This window comes from Notolabrus celidotus, chromosome 18 (assembly GCF_009762535.1).
Source record: "Notolabrus celidotus isolate fNotCel1 chromosome 18, fNotCel1.pri, whole genome shotgun sequence".
NCBI classification, from domain to species: Eukaryota; Metazoa; Chordata; class Actinopteri; order Labriformes; family Labridae; genus Notolabrus; species Notolabrus celidotus.
Window position 1 is genome coordinate 30501781 of NC_048289.1, and position 16861 is coordinate 30518641.

At 43.8% G+C, this 16861-nt stretch overlaps 1 protein-coding gene across 1 annotated transcript in view; it reads left to right on the top strand.

Moving 5' to 3' along the window:
• The window catches only part of LOC117829817 (SRC kinase signaling inhibitor 1-like), a 97294-nt gene that overhangs the window by 68186 nt on the left and 12247 nt on the right, over window positions 1-16861 (top strand). Inside the window, exons 8-17 of the mRNA XM_034707512.1 lie at window positions 590-679; window positions 4911-4951; window positions 5188-5211; window positions 8196-8356; window positions 8692-8867; window positions 8961-9091; window positions 11868-12015; window positions 13881-14205; window positions 15529-15868; window positions 15951-16093. Coding sequence (XP_034563403.1) covers window positions 590-679; window positions 4911-4951; window positions 5188-5211; window positions 8196-8356; window positions 8692-8867; window positions 8961-9091; window positions 11868-12015; window positions 13881-14205; window positions 15529-15868; window positions 15951-16093 — 1579 coding nt within the window. The remainder of the gene's footprint in view (window positions 1-589; window positions 680-4910; window positions 4952-5187; window positions 5212-8195; window positions 8357-8691; window positions 8868-8960; window positions 9092-11867; window positions 12016-13880; window positions 14206-15528; window positions 15869-15950; window positions 16094-16861) is intronic.

Here is a 16861-nt window from a genome sequence, read left to right on the forward strand (position 1 = left end):
ACTACTTAAACAGTCCCACATATGGGACATGTTAAAAAACATAATTGATGTTATTGTTAAAAATGTTTCATGTTAAAAAACATAAATGAACATATTTGAAAAATGGATCGAAGTTGAGTTCTAATATTTTTACATAGGTTTTAGTATTTACATGTGGTCTGAAATATCATAGGTAGAATGTTTTTATTGATTTGGGTTCCCAGAGGCTTTAAATGATCAAAAAGCTCATATTGGATTTTCTCTCTGAGCAGAGTCCGTTAAATTAAATTGATTTGTTGGAAGTGGATGAAAATACTATTATTACTAAAAGCAATGCAGAATTTAGAGTTTTACTATAATTGTGGCAGATTTGAACAGCCCATGGTTCATTTTAAGAACTGTCGTTAACATAACATCATCATTCATGAGCAACATTTTCAATACGACCAAAGTTAAAAAAGATACCAGAGCGGCTCTGATTCCACTTTCTCCAACAGAGAACACAGAGAGAGAGCGGGGAGAGTTTGGTGCCATGTGTTATAAATTATGTAAAGAATATGTGTCAGACATCTGTTACAGAGCTGCGTGTGTCTGTGCTGTGTGAATCCAGGGAGCGTATGGAGGCCATGGAGAAACAGATAGCGAGCCTGACGGGGCTGCTGCAGAGAGTGCTGAGCAGAGCGCCTGAGGCTGAGAGCCCGTAAGACACACACACACACACACACACACACAAACACACAAACACACACTAATACACATACACACACACCTACACACACTAATACAAATTATGCATGAGGAAACACCCTCAACATACAGACAAGTTTCTCTCACAGGAAGGCAGCGTCCCTATTTCCCACGTGTGTGTGTGTGTGTGTGTGTGTGTGGGTGTGTGTGTGTGTGTGTGTGTGTGTGTGTGTGATAATGTACAAACTTCTCATTTGTACAGTTTTTTTCTGTCTTTGTGTAAAGCTCCCATGTTATAGGATATATTTCAGTGACTGTTCATCATTTTTAAGCAGTTTTAAGAGCTCCTGAGGAAGTTTGAAATGTACACAACCACATTCAGAAGAAGTACCTGGTAGCAATGTGAAGAAAAAATGCAAAAGTAAGGAACTTTATCTTTGCTCTGTCTTTGAAATAGCTTTAAAAAAACACTGTTATAAGTTTCAAAACATCTAAACAGTTGTGTCATCATAAAAGTAAATATGTTTTTAACAGCTGCACTTATCTTTATTTCCACAGTCACTTAAAAGAATCAATGAGTCACAACAAAAACCATGAAAGCTTATTTATTCCTCTTTTCCAACTCAATTTATCTCCAAAGAACATTACACAGAAATAATATACACTGCAAAAATCAAGTCCAGAAAAATATCTTAGTACAAAATATTAAAGGCCAGAAATAAAGCTGTAAGTTCTTGTAATGAGTAAAAAAGAATCTGCCAATGAAAAAAGAAAAATCTACTCAAGTTTATTAAATTTGAAATATTATTTTTGTTTCAGGAATAAAGTATTTTTCTCTTATTTCATTGGCAGTTTTTAATACTTTGAAATACGATAATTTTCATCATTTTATTAAGACTTTTTTTTTTTTAAATAGCTTAGTTCTAAATATTTGCAGTGTATATTATTTCCCTGCATTGTATTTTAGGTTGTATTTTTTCAAGAAGAACTCAATTTGAGTTGAAAAGGTGAAATAAATAAAATTTTAATAGTGTTTTGTGAATCCTTGATTATTCTAAGTGACTGTGTTTTTGAGTTTTTGCAGTGTAGGTCTAGGTAGCACTAGTAAACCCTGAACTTTAAAGCCACATAACGACATGCAGCTTCACATTTTAACATCAACCAGGATTTTAAGGTCAATCAATCAATCAATCAATCTTTATTTGTATAGCGCCAAATCACAACAAACGTTATCTCAAGACGCTTTTACAAACATAGCAGGTCTAGACCACTCTATGTCAAATTATGAACAGAGACCCAACACCAAGACAGGGTAAGACTCAGTCTGACCCCACCTTAATCCACCATGAGCATTGCACATCGCAGTATTTAGCTAGTTACAGTGGTGAGGACAAACTTCCTTTTAACAGGCAGAAACCTCCAGCAGGACCAGACTCATGTTAGACAGCCATCATGCCTCGACTGAGTTGGGTCTGGAAAGACAGATAGAGGGGAGTAAGAGAGAGAGGTGATAGTGATGAGACGAGTCGTAGAAGCTGTTGCCGCTGGAGTCCAGCACGTCCGTATCAGCTGGAGGACGTCAACGGCAGCTCAGAGGAATCTACGAGACAATGGAGCTCAGGGACTCCAGAAAGGTCTATGGTTAGTAACTTTAATGGGACAGGCAGAGTTAAAGTAAGTGATGAAGGGGTTGGGGGGAAGAAGGTGAGCTAGGATCCCAGTGTGTCAGTGTGCCAAGGTTTATTGCCAAAAAGGTAAAACACATTACAAGAAATGTAATATATGGTATAAAACACAGAACTAAAGTGAACAGCAGTTCTCCTTCTGTCAAGACATTTTAATGCAATAAAATGACAATATGAAATAAAAAAAAAAAAAATTCAAATAAAGTTTTTTCAATACATTTTTTAAAAACAACTGTAAAGATTTTACAGAAATATCCAATGTGTTGCACAATAAATCTTATTTTTTTTAATTAATTTTTTAACCTTTATTTATATAGCTCATCCAAAAAAAAAATTATAAGTCCAGTAAAAAATACGGAGCCCCTAAAGTGACATGTGCAGAATTTTTTTTTGGAAAGTATCTCGTGCGCACGAGATACCAAGTTAGCACTGGAGATCAACCAGTTTCAATCTAAAAATGACAGTACAGCAGTTAGTTGAGCTTTATTTCAACCTTGGGCTGCCTTGTATCTTGTTACATTTATATACGGACTGTTCAGTCTGCATTTACGAACTGTTTGTAATTTGTGAACCTCACTGCATTTGTGAATGGAATTTTTTTTTTTTTATTTCAAATATTTTTATTGAGTTTTCAACACATATGACAATACAAAACACAGCACACACAAATACAAAAAAAAAATAAGACAGAAAACACCGGGGTTGGGCGGTAATGTTCTACATTGCCACAGATGGTACTGTATTGTGCAAAACAAGGAAGACGAACAGGTCTCTGCGGCAGTGATAGTAATACCTGACATAGTGCAATAGCCCTTCCCACCCTCCCATCCCCTCCCTCCATCCTCAGCTGTCCTGAAAAATTGAGGCGTAATATGTAAGAGTCAGTTTGCAGCGCACCACACAGAGTCAGATCTTACTTCTTATGCCAAGGGCCGTATAAAAGCTCATCTTATGATGGTTTAGTTTGGGTGTCATGAAAGTAGACTAAGAAAGGGTCCCATGTCTCATAAAATTTCCTCTTCGAGCTACTGATAGAAAAACGTAGCATCTCGAGTTTAAGACAGGACATTACATCCTGACGCCACTGGTCAAGCGTGGGCAGGGCAGCACCCTTCCATTTTAGCAGGATTGTACGTCTGGCCAAGAGCAAGGCAAAGGCAACCATGCGGTGTTCTGTAGGAGTGAGGTGGGGGTTATCTCCACCAGCAATACCAAGTGAATGGAATTTTTGAGACTGCAGGGCAATGTCTGTAACCAATCAGACGTCTCACTCCTATGCAGCCAATCATAGTGTAGACTCCAGGGTATCATCCCGCATTTAGGCAGTTATTTAATGAGGACTATGTTTGATCCTTTGTTACAATGGGTAGCCTATCTGCTGACGCCTCTGCAAACGTGTAAGATACAAGGCAGCCCAAGGTTGAAATAAAGCTCAACTAACTGCTGTACTGTCATTTTTAGATTGAAATTGGTTGATCTCCAGTGCTAACTTGGTATCTGGTGCGCAAGAGATACTCTCCAAAAAAAAATTCTGCACATGTCACTTTAGGGGCTCCGTAAAAAAAAAAATTAAAAACACAAACTTTTTTTTTATTCTGACTTTTATTTCAGGATTCATTTTTTTTTAAGTCAGAATTTTAAAAAGTCACTTTTTATTTGTTGGCTCCAAATGTTTTTTTTTCAGTTGCACTGATCCTCTTTTGTAGTTTTCTCACAGACACATTTTTAAGAGTGACAATACAAACAACACATTAAAGTACCGACACACAGATTTAAAAATGAAAGTCCAAATGAAGTGCATTGATGTAGCTTATAGAGACAGATGTTACATAAAGTGTATGTGGGAGAGTGCATGCTAACTATTGGATTTAACATATGATCCCAGATTTAAGAGAAGTCTGTGAATTTGAGTCTGATGAGGAACAGAATGTTGATATTAAAGTTGTGTCAACATTGAGCAGCGTTACAACACTAAGTAACAGAGTTAGCATCCTGCAGCCCTGCAGAATATCGCCGACATGCTCTGCACGTTAGGGAGCTGTTGTATCATTGAACAGGCTTCACTTTGATCGTGTATTTTTCTTTGAATTTAACCCTTTAATGCCTCTCTTTGGTGCTGAGAGCCTCCTCAACCGGGCAGATATGTTTCCCACAGAAGCTGCTGATCACATGAAAACGCCCTTTTCTTCATTGAAATCCCAAAAGAAGCTTAAGGGAGGAGATAAAAACCTTTCTCTGAAGATTATCAGTGCTCTAAAGCAGAAAATATCTTCTTACTGATATCCTGATTTTAAATGAAACATCTGAATCATGAGATATGAGACCTTAAATAAGTAGGAGGGATGATGTTGGGAGAGTGAATGAATGATTTCAGATTTATCCACACACACAAACACACACACACACACACACACACCCACACACCAGAGAGTCCATTCTGAATGCAGCTCCAGGCAGCACATATATCCCCCACATTTCCCTCCATACATCAATAGCCTCTCAGTTACTCAGTCGATAATGTGTTCTGGCTGGAAGTCTTTTAACGCTTGCCTCTTCCAGGGAGAAGATTGAGTCAGCCAGTGACTGCTCAGGAACTGACAGTAAGTGCTCTCCATGTAAAAAAAACCACTATCACTGCCTGTTGCTGCTCCCACTGCTGCCTGTCTGATCACCACAGAAACTGTCTCCTCCTCTTCTTTTTTAAAAAGCTGCAGATATTTCATTCTTTGCGTAATTCTTTAAGTGCCTCACGTGATCGCTGCAAGCTTCCTCATGCTGTGTGTGCCGGCTTCTGCTGCTGCTGTTGTGTAACTGGTGCTCATGCTTCTTGTTTTAGCTGGACGCACTAAAAAAAAGAAAGGTAGCTATGTGAAGTGTGTGGTACCCGTTCTCTCATCTACCCCCCTCCACTGTGTTTGAAACCCTGTTCCTGGATCCACTTGAGCTTCCAAAATGTGTGTATTTGTGTGTCGTCCTGAAGGATGTGTCTCCCTCTCAGCGGGCGTCCTTCACTCTCCACTTGTTTTCTGTCTGAACCATCAGAGTTGCATTAAATACGAGACAAAACAACATGTTTTTGTCGAGTGTTCCTCCTCTGTTCTTCGTCCGGATGAACTCTGTGTTTCAAAAGTCCAGGAAGCATTTGAACGCCTCTCTAAGAATGAAATAAAACTGCTTCAGCTTCATGATGGTGCATGTTTTGAAAGCTGAAGAGGGGCGAACATAACGGATTAAGAGTTTGATCCGCTGTTCCTTCCCTTGAAGTGTTGAAGTGGAGGTAATGAACGTCCTCTTTTATCTGATTGTGCATTAACTTTTAAAATACAGCTCTGTCTCTTTAAAACTCGCGAGTACTTTCTCCCGCTCTGATTTCTGTGAAGCCTCGCAGACTTTTTCACTCTTAACCTTCACGTTCCTGTCCTCCTTATAAAATCTGTCAGATCCGTATCTCTGCGCCCGCCTGCAGGAATGATAAAAGTCTACATTTTCCTTCAGTCAGTAATAGTCAAATGGACTCGGCTTTATCTGATTGGAGCGTCTTTGTGCTCGTAATCTCATTCATCTCATCTGGTGAGGCAGCAGAATGTCATCTGGAGAATGACGTCTGAGGAAAGTTTCAGCCTGCTGTCACACACTCAGAAATGATGTCTTCTGTTGAAGGTAAATGTGGTGTTTTTAAACCATGGCCCTTTATTAAACAGGTTTCAGAGGGGCTCCAATAGACTGCAGGTCTAGACCGTACTCTATGTTCTATTATTAACAAAGACCCAACATCAAGACCGGATCAGATCCAGTCCCATCTTCCAGACAGGACTCAGTCTGATCTCATCTTAATCCACCATGAGCAGAGCACTTTGCAGCATTTAGCAAGTTACAGTGGCAAGGACAAACTTCCTTTAACAGGCAGAAACCTCCAGCAGGACCAGACTCATGTTAGACACACATCTGCTGAGACCGTGTTGGAGAGAGGGATAGAGGGAGATGAAGAGAGAGAGAGAGATGATAGTGGGGAGACGGATAGTAGTAGTTGTAGCAGCTGGAGTCTGGCACGTCCACAGCAGCAGAGATCCGGAGGAACCTACGAGACAAGGGAGCTCAGGGACTCCAGAAAGGTCTAAGAAAAGAGAGAAGAGAGGGAGACCAGAAGAAAGAAAAAGAGGAGAATAAATGATGAAGGAATGACAGAAGGAAAGAACGGGATGAGAAAAGGAAACGGAAAGGATGAAGGAACAAAGAGAGAAAGAAAGAAAGGCAGAAAAGAAGTTAAGAAAGAAAGAAAGCTGAAAGGAATGAAAGGAAAATGAATAAAAGAAATAAGGAAGGAATGAAAGAAAGAAGGGATGGATGAAAGAGGAATGAAAGAAAGAAGTGAAGAAAGAAAGAAAGCAGAAAGGAAAATGAATAAAAGAAAGAAAGAAAGAAAGACCCAAAAAAGGAATCTACAGCAGAGATCCAGAGGAACCTACGAGACAAGGGAGCTCAGGGACTCCAGAAAGGTCTATGGTTAGTAACTTTAATGGGACAGGAAGAGTTAAAGTGAGAGACAGGCAGAGAGAGGAGAGAGAGGGAAAGACAGGATCCCAGTGTGTCAGTCTAAGCCTATAGCAGCATAACTCAGACCTGGTCCAAGCCTGATCCAGCTCTTACTATAAGCTTTATCAAAAAGGAAAGTTTGAAGCCTACTCTTAAAAGTAGAGAGGGTGTCTGCCTCCCGGACCCTGACTGGTAGATGATTCCAAAGGAGAGGGGCCTGATAACTGAAGGCTCTACCTCCCATACTACTTTTAGAGACTTTAGGTACGATGAGCAGGCCTGTATGTTGGGAGTGTAGTGATTTAGAGAGGTAACAGGACACTCTGAGCTCTTTAAGATACGAAGGTGTCTGAGTTTTGTAGGTCCGTGCTCCAGCAGCTCCTTGAGTCTCTGTGAGGTTAACTTCCTGTTTCTCTTAAAGGAGTCTGGTGGGTTCAAAGGGAGCGATCTAACAACTGCTGTCAAAAGAAGCACATCTCTTTCTAAGAAAAGGTCTAGCTCTGCAGGGATCTGTTTTATATTGTAATTAGACACTAAGAATAACAATCAGAGGCTCATTCACCCCTCAGTATAACTCTGCAGCCGCAGCAGAAAGTTGAACAGCTGCAGGAGGAAGCAGTGATAAGAGTTTGAGACACACAATGACCAGAATCCTCCTCTAAAGATAGCCTCCCTCGACAGCGTCCTCAGTATCTACAAACACAGGAACGCTGAGGCATAACATCCTCGCCTTGTCTGCAGAGGTGTTCACACCGACCTTTCTCCTGCTCCTCATCTGAACGCCTCCTTAAAATGCAACTCTTCAATCTGTTATCGATTGATCGTGTCCTCGTCGTCGTCTCTTCCTTTGTCTCGTTCCTGCATGTCGGTGTGACTCAGCACCATAACTACTGTCCCTGCGTTACGAAGCATCCATTCATTTCAGAGGTGAGGAAACACTCATACATGTGGGCTGTCTGGGGTCTCTGTTACCCGGGACACGTGGATTTGTCCTGGAAGCCTCCTCATGCTGTTGATCGTTGTTGAGTAAACATAAGGCTGTGATCTCCACCCCTGACCTACAGCTGAGATAGAAGTTATCCCCAATCACTGCAAATCCTGCAACAACAAATCATGTGTCCAGTCTGAAATTGATGGACGTATTAGCTCAAACCTTTAGGGAACTTAAAGCTCCACATGCAGGACTTCATTTCCTCCAGCTTGTGATTACTCAAAGTGTTTTGGGACAACTTCTATCAGTCCTGCTGCTCCACATGACAAACACTCGGAGAGAAAACTTCCTGATTCTTCTTCTTTTTGAATGTCGGGCAGCTCTGACTCCGTCTGCTCCTTTGGCCCTGATGCCCCCTCCGTCCTCAGGGGCCCACCAGCCGGTGACAGTGTCCCGTCTGCAGATGCAGCTCCACCTACAAGGCCTGCAGCAGAACACCAACGCCCTGCGCAAGCAGCTGTCGCAGCTACGCAACATGCAGGTGAGTTCATCGCTTTGAGAGAGAAGGGAGCAATCAATCTTTGTCTGTTTGTGATTCTCATCTCCTTTAATAAATCCCTCCTTCATAAAGGGTTTAATATTGTGAGTCTTTTAATATAGTTGGCATTAAACTTAATAGCTTTTTTGAAAGGCCGTTCAATCGCCCTCACACCCCGGCCCTCTTCATTACTGTTCCTCTCTAAGCTCTACATTAACGAGGGTAGACTCAATCACAGAAATATCTCTCTGCCTACATTTAACAACCCAAACTACACCCAACATGAAGATGATGCATCTCTGAACTGACCTCCTGCTTCTCGTCTCTCTGTTTCCCAGCTGGAGAACCAGGACTCAGTTTTGGCTCTGCTGAGGCAGACCGAGTCCGAGCTGAGCCTCATGATGCTGGACGCTATGCGCACGCAGGAGGACCCGCTCCAGAGACAGCGCCTCCTGGTGGAGGAGGAGAGACTTAAGTACCTGAACCAGGAGGAGCTGCTCATCCAGCAGCTGCAGTGAGTTCAGAGCACCATGATCTTGTCAGCTGTGTGAGTGAACGCATGAAGCAGACTGATGTTATTCACGCTGGGTGATCTGAATATCTGCAGTGACCTGGAGAAGTCGGTGGAGGAGCTGCAGAGGAACTCGTCGGTGAACCACGGCCTGGTGACGGAGCATGATGTGGAGCAGAAGAGCAAAGAGCTGAGGATGCTGGGAGAGACGCTGACGGAGCTGAAAAGTAAGTCATCACGTGACGTCCTGAGTGAGTCAGGAGATCACGATGAAAGTACTGAGGCTAACTTCTCTAGTTCACCATTCAAGCTGAGTGGGAAAAATCCCTGAAGAGATGTTGCTTTGCTCTCACCACCTCAAGTCTCAAATGTAACTGAGCAGATCCTGTAAGAAGCTGTAGAGGTTGTCGCCGTAATGAGCGTAAAGTGCATCCAAACTGCATGGCCTTTGGTGTTTGCTTCCTCCATGCTAACGTTTGCTTCACATGACAAAATGCACGGCCTAGGCCTGCCTGCACGCTGATGACACATGATGAGAATACACATGTTGGAGTGAGTATCAGACCATTATCCAATATCGGGATTTGATCGCTGCATCCATCTGTTTGGGTCTCATAAAGAAAGAGATTAGGACGGAGAACAGAGCGAGACACAGCAGCGTCACCTGGGTGCTGCTTTTTCCAGACCTGACCTGTCGGCTGGAGGCTGCACACCTCTACATTTCAACAGCTATAAAATGAAGAGTAAACAGATGGCAGACTCTCTATGTGCAGGTTGATATTCAGAAACCAAATTTAGGTCGCCCACTTCTTCATTTTTTGGAAACACAGCAGGTATCAATATCATTAGACTTTGACCGGTATTGCATGAAAGTTTTGGATCCTTTCATCACCTGACAAGCCAGATAGACTGTTTCACACGTCCACGGCATGCAATATGTTTCACATCCAACTGGGCAACACCCCGTAGATGGAGTTTGGGAAGAGCAGAACCTCTAAAAAACAAACTGGGAGGGTGATTGGATGAACGTTCTCTCTGTCAAATGAATTACACTTCATTCAGAGTGATAAAGTCGTGCAGTAGCAGATGGATTCTTGATGTTTAAGTAAAGAAAGTTTGTGCATTAGAGGCCTTTGCTCTTCATTTAAAGGTGACATATTATGCTCTTTTTCATCAAAATATATTGGTCTAAGAGGTCCTCAAAACATGTCTTTAAAGTGTATTGCTCATAAAAACTCTTTGAAATCAGATTTTGGTCTGCCTGTAAACCCCTCTTTTTCAGCCCTGCTCAGAACAGGCTGTTTTCTGTGTCTGTGCCTTTAAATGAGAATGAGCTCTCTGACCACGCCCCCTCAGGAAGTGGGTGTGGCCTCGGCCGTCCAGCACGTTGATCTGATGTTTACATGTTGGCTGAATATACACGGCTGCTCACAGACCCGCGTTACTTCAACCCTCTGAATCTGATCCAGAATCTGATCCTGACGGAGAGGCGCCTGCAGCAGGACCTTTCTGAAGCATTGGTCACAGATTTAGTGTTTCTTGTTGTTTTATTTGTCAGTATGTCGACGTGTGTCTTGGTACACAGCTACCAACATGTAGCTATGTGGCTATGCTAACTAGCGCTAGCACTTTTCCATGCAAACTAAAAATCATCCACTAGATCTTCAAATCTGCAGACGTGGGGAGTCAAACCGACCTTTGTGTTTATTAAGACAGCCTACAACTAGCATGCCTCCCTCCTAAGCTCCTTGTTAGCACACATGTGTGCAGGTAATGAAAAACGGAGGAGGGGTTGAGTTGTATTTTATACAGTCTATGGGCTGAACAAGCTCCGAGCTCTGACTTCCTGTTACAGACCGGATGGCGTTGTGACGTATGAAAAACACTGAAAACTGACAAGTGGAGAAATCAGAACAGGTGCAGAATGGATTCTTTTACTTTTCAGGGGGTTTGTAGACAGGGACACATATTTCAGGTAGAGAACCATTAAAAAGTCCATTTTGCATGATATGTCACCTTTAAGAAAGAAATATCATCCAGTTCTGATAAAACCTACACCAGAGCTGCATCCAAGCTAATCTCTGCACGGCCGCCATTGTTTACAGGCTTTCAGTCGCCGCCTCTTTCTGCCTCTTTCTCCTAAACTGGCGCTGATTGGTCGTATCATTCTTCCTGATTGAAGCTTAACAGGATGGATCCACCTGATGACAGAGGAGGCTGCTCTGTGAGGTTAATCCAGAGTTGAACTCGAGTACCTCCCGTCTTCTCAGTTTATCCTCCATTTTTCCGCCACCTTCCTTTAAGCCACCGCCTCCTTCTCTACTTAAAGGCAGTAATCTAGTCCTTCTTCGGGTCACAGTTCATCTCAAGTTGTGTTGTGTGTTTCTCAAATTGATGTTGTTAAAAACTCATGAATATTTATAGACGTTCTCAGACTTTAATTGATATTCATGAAGTTTCAGGTTTGGCCTCTCGTCCGGCTGCTCCGACCCGTGTACCTGCGCTCTGCATCCTGAATCTTAATGAGGGACTCTCCATCTCCCGGAGGCCTCGTTATAATTTTATGCAGACCGACTTCATCGCGGCGCTTTGATTCAGCGTTTGAGTGACAGGCGGACAGTTTTCAGGACGGCTGAGCGTCCAACATTTCCCAATCCTGGCGGTGAGTCGTCCTCACACTCTCCCACGGACGAGCACAGATTCTGTTTTTGTCGCCGCACGTCCAGCCCGCCCTTCACCCCCAGTTGGCCGACCTCCCCTGAATCCTCCGTCTGGATGTGACAGGAAAATCCAGCGCCTTCAAAAACGCTGCGACAGAAACGGCATCCTGTAATCTCCCCTCCCTTCGTCTTTACCTCCGTCATTCTGCGCCTCCATTCTTCCTCACATCTCTATCCAAACACCTCTCTCTCTGACACGCCGCTTTCTCTCTGCATCTGTCTGCCTGTCATTCTCCCCCTCCTCATCCTCTTCTCTCTCTTCTTCTCTCTCTCTCTCATGCAGACCAGTTTCCAAGCTTGCAGAGTAAGATGCGGGTGGTGCTGAGGGTGGAGGTGGAGGCTGTGAAGTTCCTGAAAGAGGAGCCGCACCGCCTGGATGCTTTGCTGAAGCGCTGCAACACCATGACGGATGCGCTCAGCACGCTGCGCAGGTACACGAATCAAACACTCCTTAGTTTCCCCAGAAATAAACCGGGTGCTGTTCTCCTCTGTCAGGCGTTTGTTTCTATCAGACCATTGACTGTGTATGAAGGTGGATGAAGCTTTAACACCGTCTGTGGCACAAAAGTGAAGCCCAGAATACGCCCTCATGACGGGAGCTGACACATTTACTCATTTGAAGGCAGAGAGCTGTGGTGTTGACGTCACGCCTCCTCACTAAAACAAGACAGTCCGGCTGCAGACCTCCACAGTCAAGACAGGAAACACGCAGAAAGTTTCAAAATAAAAGTGGTCTTAAAGCTTCTTCTTCAATAAATCAATCTTAATTTATAAAGTGCCAAATCACAAAAAATGTCATCCTCAGACTCTTTCCAAAAAAAGCCGGTCCAGACCATACTCTATGTTCTATTATTAACAAAGACCCAACATCAAGACCGGATCAGATCCAGTCCCATCTTCCAGACAGGACTCAGTCTGATCTCATCTTAATCCACCATGAGCAGAGCACTTTGCAGCATTTAGCAAGTTACAGTGGCAAGGACAAACTTCCTTTAACAGGCAGAAACCTCCAGCAGGACCAGACTCATGTTAGACACACATCTGCTGAGACCGTGTTGGAGAGAGGGATAGAGGGAGATGAAGAGAGAGGGAGAGAGAGATGATAGTGGGGAGACGGATAGTAGTAGTTGTAGCAGCTGGAGTCTGGCACGTCCACAGCAGCAGAGATCCAGAGGAACCTACGAGACAAGGGAGCTCAGGGACTCCAGAAAGGTCTAAGAAAAGAGAGAAGGGAGGGAGACCAGAAGAAAGAAAAAGAGGAGAATAAATGGTGAAGGAATGACAGAAGGAAAGGATGGGATAAGAAAAGGAAACAGAAAGGATGAAGAAACATGGAAAGAACAAAGAGAGAAAGAAAGGAAAAAAGAAAGAAAGGAAAATAGAATAAAAGAAAGAAAAAGGAAAATGGAATAAAAGAAAGAAAGAAAGAAAGAAAGAAAGAAAGAAAGAAAGAACGAATGACAGACTCAAAAAAGAATCCACAGCAGAGATCCAGAGGAACCTACGGGACAAGGGAGCTCAGGGACTCCAGAAAGGTCTATGGTTAGTAACTTTAATGGGACAGGAAGAGTTAAAGTGAGAGACAGGCAGAGAGAGGAGAGAGAGGGAAAGACAGGATCCTAGTGTGTCAGTCTAAGCCTATAGCAGCATAACTAAGACCTGGTCCAAGCCTGATCCAGCTCTAACTATAAGCTTTATCAAAAAGGAAAGTTTGAAGCCTACTCTTAAAAGTAGAGAGGGTGTCTGCCTCCCGGATCCTGACTGGTAGATGATTCCAAAGGAGAGGGGCCTGATAACTGAAGGCTCTACCTCCCATACTACTTTTAGAGACTTTAGGTACGATGAGCAGGCCTGCATGTTGGGAGCGTAGTGTTCTAGAGGGGTAATAGGGCACTATGGTGGATTAAGATGAGGTCAGACTGAGTCCTGTCTGTAAGATGGGACTGGGTCTTCTCCTGTCTTGATGTTGGGCCTTTGTTAATGATAGAACATAGAGTACAGTCTAGACCTGCTCTGTTTGGAACATTTGTTCCAATAAAGATTGATTGATAACTTCCAGACCTCCCTGTGGAGGTCTTCAGCTAGCCCCCCTCTCACTAAAACACATATCATCTGTCAGAGTTTAAAGGGTTGGAGGGGTCGGGGGTTATGACCTGTACTGCAGTCAGCCAGCAGGGGGAGCTGCTAATGTTTCGGCTTCTCTTTCGAGGAGCCGTCTTGTCATCCATCCTTTCATACTAATGTCTAATGTCCTAGCAAAGTCTAGCCCTTTGATGTTGTCCTTTATGTATTATAGCGGCGTGTATCCTTCCTCTGTGTTCAGACAAGTCACAGAGGGAGTGTGGAAGGGCCCCGAGGACCTCTCTAGCCAATCACAGAAGAGATCAGAGGACATGAGTCGCGCCTCTGATCTGGACATCCTGAACAGTCCTCCTCTGAGCCTCACCGACCTGAGCACCAGCGCCGGTCTCGCTAACTGGATGCCCGTCACACCCGCGGACTCGGACACATCCGGCCCGGAGCAGGACATCCAGCACTCCATGACCTTCAGGAACCGGATCCTGGATGAGCTGCCGAGCCGACGTCCTGCAGATAAATCTGTGTCTGCAGAAGTCAGACTGGTATTCAGCTGAGAACTCCATTTATTCATTTTAAATCACTCTGCTGCTCCACTCAGTGCACGTTATTATCTTTATTATTGTGCCCTGATGAGCCAGATGGCAAATATCATCCACGTTTACATCCTATATAAAGATGTTTAAACTTTATTGAGACCATCCCAGAGGAAAATTTTACTGCACAAGGCTTTCTCTTCTAAGTCTCTGCAGACAAACTTGAGATTCTCCCTTCAGCCTCATTCAAGTTTCAAATTGTTCTCATTAGTTTCTCCTAAAATTCACTAGCAGAAATAGTTGAGACCATGACATGAGTCTTATTTAAGACTTAAATGAGAGATCTCATTAATGGTTAATTTTCTTTTCTTTCTTTAAATATATTTTTGGGCTTTTTGCCTTTATATGACAGGACAGCTGAAGAGAGACAGGAAATGTGGGGAGTAGTGAGCGGGGGAAGACATGCAGGAGATGGTCGACCGGCTGGGAATCAAACCGGCAACCCCTGCAACAAGGACTGTAGCCTCTATGTGGGGCGCTTAGACCGCTAGTCCACCAGCGCCCAAAAGAATCCGCTCCTTTAATTGTAATAGTCTGGATAAATCTGGTCGGCCCTTTTTGCGGCCCATATTTTAAATAAATGGTCTGTCATACCTGGGATGAAATCTCTATCTTTGCAGTTTCTCTCAAATCCACTAAATCTTTGTGAAGTTGTTTTGTTCCAAACAGACTTGTAAAGGAAGGACCAGACTGTGAAGTCAAAGAAGAGATCATTTCACATCTAAATATCTGATCTTGAAGTGGTTCAAATGTTTTAACGAGAATTGTAAGTTTGTGGACAATTACATTGAAATCTTAATTTTGCAGGGCACTATAAATGTTGATGAAAAGATGAGCTCAGGCTCTTTCTTTGCTCCATCTGAGCTCAACTTGAGACACAAAAACTGAGTCTGACCAAAACAAATGGATGAGGTTAGATTGAGACAAGAACTCCCTGATTTCTCCTCCTGAGCTCAAAAGGAGTCACAACACTTCAGAAATACCTGAGAATCATTTCAGATTCTGACCAGATCTCCTTTTGAACTGAAAGGGAGACTAAGCTGAGACTTTTTGCAAGAATGAGAAACAGGAAACATAAGCTATAGTCTCATTTTGCTTTCAAACAGATCTCATTGTTGTCTAGGAGACAGAAATGAAACACTTTTGAGATCTCCTCTCTAAATTAATTTTCCTATGGGATGTGCACACACGCGAGCAGCAGCAGTCTGTGTTGTGGTGTTTTTTAGGAGGTAGCATCCTCTCACTCATCCTTTGTTTCTGTATTCGTGTCAGGCTGCAGAGCGCGACTGGGAGGAGAAGCGAGCCAGTCTGACCCAGTTCAGCGCCCAGGACATCAACCGCCTGCTGGAGGAGACCCAGGCCGAGCTGATGAAGGCCATCCCGGACCTCGACTTCGCTGCCAGGCACATCAACAAGCCGGTGGTGCCCCCCAAGCCCCAGATCACCATCCCCTTGACCTCCACCACAGGTACGTCCGCTGCAGCTGGAACCACCGGGACCGCGGCCACCAACTCCACCACCACACCCAGCGGGGACCAGCTGCCCGGGAAGGTGCAGCTGGCCGCACAGAAGCTGAACAATATGGAGGGGGCGGGGTCACATCGAGGGTCGGGTGAGTCTCAGTTCTTGTGCAGACAGTTCTGTATCTTCATCATTAAATAAAAGTGTCACATGTTCATGTTCTCTGGTTCCAGTGGATCTTAACGTCGCTCGGTATCGTACAGAAAAACCCTCCAAGTCTCCGCCTCCTCCTCCACCACGCCGAAGCTTCCCCTCCGCACACGGTCTCACAACCAACCGGACCGGAGACGTCATCATGACCAACAAAAACCTGAAGGTGAGACTCTTTCTGATTCCTCACAGCTGATTAACTTGTTGCTCGTTTAAATGCAGACTTAATGACCCGAAGGTGATTAAACACGCACAAGACTCAAAACAACCCGAGCGACTCACCGGTTATCAAATTAAACCCAAAGTACGGATGCTTCTAGCGGTCCTCTGGCTCCGGATCAGATCCAGCTCAGGCGTTCTGAACTGATTCATCCATGTTTTTCCTGACTCACAGTTCCTCTCCGGTCTGGTCATTAAAACTCAGTCTGTGTTTCTCTCCTCTGAGTGACTGAACCGTGGAGCCACTATACAAACAAACAGCTGTTTTAATTAACATGACAGCCAGAGTCTCTGAGTGAAGGAGGCAGAGCTGCGCTGAGTTTCAACAACAGCTGTTCTGTTTCTAATGGCTGTTTTTTTTTAAATCTGTGAAACTTTGTTTTTACTTTCTCAACTTCAGTTATTTATAGATGTTGTCACTCAAAGCAGCTACAGATACAACTTATCTGATTCACGTACTTTTACTGAGCTCATACATTTGTGACCTTCACATTTCTGCAATCACACCCCTGATGCATGTTAGAAAGAGTTCATTATACGGCTGTGCAAAGCTGAAGAATCATGGTCAGCATGGTGCAGTCTGTGGCCTCCATTACTGTTCAACAGTCTGATGGCGGCGGGCACAAAGGAGCGCCTGAAGCGTTCAGTCTTGCACCGTGGTGGAATGATGCGCTGACTGAGCGAGCTCCCCATCAGCCACAGCTCATCATGGAGA